The sequence below is a fragment of the Aphanomyces invadans genome (genome assembly GCF_000520115.1).
Source record: "Aphanomyces invadans strain NJM9701 unplaced genomic scaffold supercont1.11, whole genome shotgun sequence".
Lineage (NCBI taxonomy): Eukaryota > Oomycota > Saprolegniomycetes > Saprolegniales > Verrucalvaceae > Aphanomyces > Aphanomyces invadans.
In genome coordinates, this window is record NW_008580156.1 from 411,924 (window position 1) to 417,387 (window position 5,464).

At 52.9% G+C, this 5,464-nt stretch overlaps 3 protein-coding genes across 5 annotated transcripts; all 3 read right to left on the reverse strand.

The window, feature by feature from the left end:
- Nucleotides 1-1,765, reverse strand: H310_06265 (hypothetical protein). Of its 3 annotated transcripts, none has more exons than XM_008871260.1 (6): nt 1,197-1,765; nt 1,030-1,134; nt 873-983; nt 743-816; nt 384-695; nt 1-332 (listed from the first exon to the last, which is right to left on the reverse strand). In XM_008871260.1, the coding sequence occupies exons 1-6, from the start codon at nt 1,758-1,760 to the stop codon at nt 44-46; spliced, it is 1,455 nt and encodes a 484-aa protein (XP_008869482.1). In that variant the 5' UTR covers nt 1,761-1,765; the 3' UTR covers nt 1-43. The 3 variants fall into 3 exon arrangements, with proteins under 3 accessions (XP_008869482.1, XP_008869484.1, XP_008869483.1); XM_008871262.1 differs by having other exon boundaries at nt 1-105; nt 153-695; XM_008871261.1 differs by having other exon boundaries at nt 1-695.
- A 216-nt stretch (nt 1,766-1,981) lies between these two features.
- On the reverse strand, nt 1,982-3,870 carry H310_06266 (methylmalonate-semialdehyde dehydrogenase (acylating)). Its single transcript, XM_008871263.1, has 4 exons — nt 3,773-3,870; nt 3,637-3,711; nt 3,334-3,574; nt 1,982-3,286 (listed from the first exon to the last, which is right to left on the reverse strand). Exons 1-4 carry the CDS (start codon nt 3,842-3,844, stop codon nt 2,103-2,105), a joined length of 1,572 nt encoding a protein of 523 aa, XP_008869485.1. The 5' UTR covers nt 3,845-3,870; the 3' UTR covers nt 1,982-2,102.
- A 588-nt stretch (nt 3,871-4,458) lies between these two features.
- H310_06267 (hypothetical protein) lies at nt 4,459-5,369 on the reverse strand. The gene is made up of 4 exons (XM_008871264.1): nt 5,318-5,369; nt 4,948-5,268; nt 4,868-4,907; nt 4,459-4,827 (listed from the first exon to the last, which is right to left on the reverse strand). The coding sequence occupies exons 1-4, from the start codon at nt 5,345-5,347 to the stop codon at nt 4,580-4,582; spliced, it is 639 nt and encodes a 212-aa protein (XP_008869486.1). The 5' UTR covers nt 5,348-5,369; the 3' UTR covers nt 4,459-4,579.
- Nucleotides 5,370-5,464: the final 95 nt, after the last annotated feature.

The following is a 5,464-nucleotide window of genomic DNA, read 5'->3' on the forward strand; positions in this document are numbered from 1 at the left end:
GGAGCTACCGTCACGTCCGATGTCTCGGCGACCTGCAAGGCGGTCAAATTCTTCGTCTCTGGCACGTATCCCCAGATGAACAGAAAGCAAGCGACAGCCAGTCCGCTATCTTTACATGAGCACAGTAGTCAACATGACATGAAGCAACGCACCAACAGATCAAGTACAGCTTGGCAATCCCGTTTTTGGTCACATCAGGTCCCGTCCCAAGGGCTTGAATGATGCCCAAGGTGCATGTGGCGACGAAAATGTTACACGCGTAGCTTACGGCCATGAAGAACCCCATGGCGCGGGAGCGAATGGAACTGGGGGTGAGTTCTCCGAGCACCACCCTGTCAAACCAAGTGAGCTACAAAAAAGAACAGATCCGCTGCAAATAGTACCATATGACAGCGCCGAGCCCAATGGCAAATCCAGCGACGAACACAAGTACGCACACGACGGCCAGGATCCCCTGGATTCTGCCGCTCAATGTCAACAGCGAGTAACTGAGCACGCCCAAACTGGCAGCCATCATGCCGCTGCTGAGCAGGAGCAAAATCTTGCGGCCACATGTGTCCACTAGCACCACCGACACGACCGTCGCCAACACGTTGATCGTTCCTACTGACGCCGTCGCCATGACGGAGTTGTCGACGCCGGCAAAATGAAAGATCTTGGACGAGTACAGCATGACTGTGTTGATTCCAGTCATTCTACCAGCCACCGATTCAGCCACGGACACAAGGAAATACCAACTTACGCCTGAAAAAATACCAACAGCGTTCCCAGGATCATAGCTTTCTTGTACCGCCACAAGCTAACCACGTTCGATTTCTACGCGGCAAGGAGGGAGACTGGGTCACGACGACTTCATGTGGGATGAACGAAACCTTTTGGTCGTGGTCTCGCGCAGACGACAGATCCAGCTGAATCTCCTGGACTTCTTCGTCGAGCTCGGTCTCGTAGACAATGTGACGCAACGATCGGAGTTGAGTTTTTGCCTGTGAAGCGTTAGAGCTACATTATTGTGACGGGGGCTGGCCTTACGTCGTTGGTGCGGTTGCGACTAAGCAGCCAGCGAGGGCTTTCGGGGATGCACGGCATTAGCATGCACTGAAGGATAGCAGGTACGGCCACAAAGGCATTGACGTACTGGGAGATCGTGAAAACTTGGAGCCATTTTCAGGAAGAAGTGGTTCATGAATATGACTTACTCGCCAGCCGGATGGTACAGACGTGACTAGCGCATATCCCAAGAGGGAGGAGCCGAGTATCCCAATGGTCAGCATCAACTGATGCAGCGTCGTGATTTGGCCTCGAATTTGCGTCGGCGCGATCTCTGCAAGAAGAATTGGGGTTACGTTCGTGACGATGCCACATGCGAACCCAATGATGGTGCGACCAATGTAGATCGTATCCTTTGTGGTGGCCAGCGCACATAGCAGAGCTCCAACAATGAACAACACATTGTTCGCCAGGAGCGCGCGCCGCCGACCGTACGTGTCCACGAGGGAGGCTGTTGCGACGGCTGTGAACCATGCCCCAATCAACACAAGCGACGACGCGAGTTCGATTTCCGCATCGGTGAGGTTGAAATCCAACAGAATCGAGCCCTTGGCATTTTCGGCAATGCACACATTCAGAACGGTGAAAGCGTAGCCCCATAGGAACGAACTGAATGCAATCACATACGCAGAAATTCGGAGGTGCGCGGACGGCCGCGACAGAGGTGGCATCTTCTCCCCGGACAACAACGTGTCGGTCAACTTGATCTCCATTCTGGATCTGAAACTTGTTCTCGCAAGATCACGGGGGAGTTGTATCCGGATAGTCCACCCCACATATCCCGAGTGAAATTTTGCAAAAATTGTTGAATTTATTCCATCTTTTTTACGAAAACTTCGATTTTTTCTGTCCGTTCTTTCAACAACTGGGAACGCGTAACAAGTCTCGCAGCGCCATCAACTTGAAACCTGCGCTGGTGGCGCTTCATGCGGCAGTGGATACGTTCAATGGCACGGACCAGAACAAGATTTGTTGCCTTCATAACAGTGCAAGGAGGTTGCACTGGATTATGGTCTATATACGCTATATGAGCAGGCGGAGCTCTTGCGCCGCACTTACTTCTTCTTCGTGCCCAACGTCGGCATGACGGTGCCGTACTGCGTCTTGCTGCCGAATTCCCATTGGGCCGTGATCGTCTTAGTTTGCGTGAAGAAGTTGACACCTTGCTTGCCGTAAAAGTGGATGTCCCCGCGGATCGAGTGGCGGGAGCCTGTGAACGAAAAGAATGGGAGCGGCACAGGGATGGGCACGTTGATGCCGACTTGACCAGCGTCCACTTCATGCTGGAACTTGCGAGCGGCAGCGCCGCTCTGGGTAAAGATGGACGTGCCGTTGCCGTACGGGTTCGTGTTGATCACCTTCAACGCCTCGTCGAGCGAGTCAACGCTGGTGCAGACGAGTACGGGGCCAAAGAGTTCTTCGGTGTATGCGGGGTTGGTCGCATTCACGTTGTTCAAGATGGTGGGACCGACAAAGTTACCGTTGGGGTACTTCGGCACCTTGACACCACGGCCGTCCAAGAGGAGTTCGGCGCCATGGTCAATGCCGGCTTGGATCAAGTCTTCCACGCGCTTCTTCGATTCTGGGGTAATCAAAGGACCAACATCCGTGTTGGGTTCCAATCCGCCGTTCACGGTGAAAGTCTTGGCCTTGGCCACAATGTCATGAATCCATTCCTTGGACTCACCAACAAAGACGACTACAGACAACGCCATGCAGCGTTGGCCAGCAGCTCCAAAGGCAGCACCCGCCAAAGCGTTCACCGTCTGTTCCTTGTCCGCGTCGGGCATAATCACGGCATGGTTCTTGGCGCCCAAGTTTGCTTGCACGCGCTTGCCATTTGCCGTACCGCGAGCGTGGATGTATTCACCGGCGTTGTTGCCACCGACGAACGAGATGGCACGGACTTCGGGGGCGTCGCAGATGAAGTTCACAGCATCGTGGGCGCCATGGATAATGTTCAAGACACCGTCAGGTACCCCAGCTTCCTTGGCCAAACGAGCGAGGATCATAGAAGCACCAGGGTCCTTCTCGGATGGCTTCAGCACGTACGTGTTACCGCACGTGATGCCCACGGGAAACATCCACAGAGGAATCATGGCAGGGAAGTTGAAAGGGCAGATACCGGCGCACACCCCCAAAGGCTGCTTGTACGAGTAGGTGTCGAGGGAGCTCGCCAAGTTGCCCAAGGTTTCACCCATGAGGTGGTTGCCCAAATTGCAAGTAGACTCCACGATTTCTATACAATGAAATCAATATTCCCGAAAGATTTGAATCGATGCATACCCAAACCGCGGAACACGTCGCCACGGGCGTCGGGTAAGGTTTTGCCTTGTTCCAACGTGATGGATTGAGCTAATTCTTCGGTGTGGTCGCGGATAAGCGCTTGCAACTTCAACATGATGCGTTGACGATGCTGCACCGGAACTTCCTTCCACGTCTTGAATGCTTCAGCAGCCGATTCAGTCGCCAAGCGCATTTCTTCATGCGTGGCTTGGGGGACTTGGTAGATCACTTCATTGGTCGCCTGAAATCGAAAAAGGATGAGTCATATTGCATCGCCGCGTCATTGCATCGTTCAGCTCAGACCGGGTTGCGGAGGTCAATCCATTTGTTGGTCTTCGATTGCACGAATTCACCGTTGATGAACAATGGGACGCGTTCCTACATCATGTAGTTCAATTAGATCCAATTCACATCACGAGCAACACATTCAAATTCTTACAGGGGCAGCCGAGAACGAGCGCACCGACGCGCGGCGAATGACATTCGAACGAGAGGTCAGAGTACGGATCATCCTTCGTCACCGACCAAAACTGGAAATGAGGTGGGTGCAGCGGCGGTTCAAGATTCCCCACAAGTGGTGTGCTGCATTCGTACATAGCAAGGGTTTATTACTAAATTGAGTATGCATGAAACGTACTTAAGAAACCTCCATGGCCATACAAAGTTCCAGATGAAGTTCTGCAAAATTCGGCTTGGCGAGCGAGAATTCTGGCAATCTATTGGAGAAAAATCGACGGTTTGGCGGGCGTGGATTGGCTGATTTACTTCAAGTTATAGGCAAGACTGGTTGAATTGACATGGTCGACAAAGTCGAGCACATGAGGGCAAGAGGCTCCACCGATACGGACATGATGTCTCCATGGTGCTAACTGCTGCAATGCAGACTTCATCTCCTTGCGGAAAAACAATCGTCACCATTGAGTGTTATCAACATCTAGGGTTGGACTGACCACTTGAGCCCTTGCTTGCTTATGGAGTTCAAGGTGTGGCTCACAAGGAGATAAACCTGTGATAACTCAATTAAGTGCGACACACAGTAAAGTCGAAAAGCATGCCCAATAAATTGTTTTTTCGGACGAGCATTCGAGCAAGGGATACACACTCGAGTTTGACGGATTTGCGAGGGTGCGGCGGGTGTGGAGGGTGCCTGATGGCGACGGAGCCAGCCGAGATTCCACCTCCAACGAAAGTTACAACGAAAAGGGCAAGGTGAAGCACAGTGCTGGGGTCGAATGTTTGTTTCAAGTTATACCTGTTCGAGCAGCTTTGTGCCTTCACCTAAGTCTCCTTGCGACTTCTCACAACTTCGTTGGACGGCTTTTGCGGCTTCGGCATCCCAATCCGAAATCCCCGACGCGTGCAAGGCAATCGTGGTCGTGGCAATGTACCCAAGAACCACGCCAACCCAAATGCCAACGAGACCAGCTTGATAGTGGATTCCGATGCCGTACGCTGCTGGGATGCCCACCAGCCACGAACCGCAAAAATAAGCCACTGCGACCACGTTAGACAGGGAATAGAAAGTTCATCGTACCCATGACGGGAAGGGTTCGAGCTTGGGCCATCAGCGTCGACTAGCCTGAAGTTAGCCGTGGTTCATGAAGGAAGACATACCATAGCCGCGTAGAAGAGCGACAAGATCATGTACCCCATGACCCCGACCGTGCAGATTTCAGTCATGGCTTCCCATATTTCCGGGTCGTCCGAGAACATTTGGCCCACCGACCGACGATTCAGCATCAGTACGCTCGAGCTCACCACGGCGACGGAGAAGATGCAATTTTTAATCATTTTCGCCAAGCGCTGAGCTAGTTGGGGATTGTTGCCGCCAAGGTACATGCCACCGCGGATCACTCCGGCTGTAGAGAGGCCGTTGATGGGGCTTGTGAGAAAGAATAGCAACACACTCATCGAGTTGTGTGAGTCCAACGAAACCTGTTCATGACACTGCTCGTGAGCGACCGACATGTGAACGCTGGGTTACCTCGCTCACAACTGAAGCCATCAATGCCATCGTCTGCAATTGAGCGCTTTCAAACACTTGACCGAGCGCCAGCGGCAGTCCAACGCGAATCTGGGGAAGGATGTACTTGGTCTGGAAGAACTCGGCGCTCCACACCCACGACCGCAC

Coding starts and splice junctions, on each gene's coding strand:
- H310_06266 (XM_008871263.1), bottom strand. CDS start 3,844: ATGATCCGTACTCTGACCTCTCGTTCGAATGTCATTCGCCGCGCGTCG. Junction 3,712..3,772: donor GCTCGTTCTCGGCTGCCCCT/GTAAGAATTTGA, acceptor TACATGATGTAG/GAACGCGTCCCATTGTTCAT. Junction 3,575..3,636: donor GGATTGACCTCCGCAACCCG/GTCTGAGCTGAA, acceptor TTTCGATTTCAG/GCGACCAATGAAGTGATCTA.
- H310_06265 (XM_008871260.1), bottom strand. CDS start 1,760: ATGGAGATCAAGTTGACCGACACGTTGTTGTCCGGGGAGAAGATGCCA. Junction 1,135..1,196: donor CTGTACCATCCGGCTGGCGA/GTAAGTCATATT, acceptor ACGATCTCCCAG/TACGTCAATGCCTTTGTGGC. Junction 984..1,029: donor GTCGCAACCGCACCAACGAC/GTAAGGCCAGCC, acceptor AACGCTTCACAG/GCAAAAACTCAACTCCGATC.
- H310_06267 (XM_008871264.1), bottom strand. CDS start 5,347: ATGGCATTGATGGCTTCAGTTGTGAGCGAG. Junction 5,269..5,317: donor TGGCTTCAGTTGTGAGCGAG/GTAACCCAGCGT, acceptor TGTCATGAACAG/GTTTCGTTGGACTCACACAA. Junction 4,828..4,867: donor TCGAACCCTTCCCGTCATGG/GTACGATGAACT, acceptor ACGTGGTCGCAG/TGGCTTATTTTTGCGGTTCG.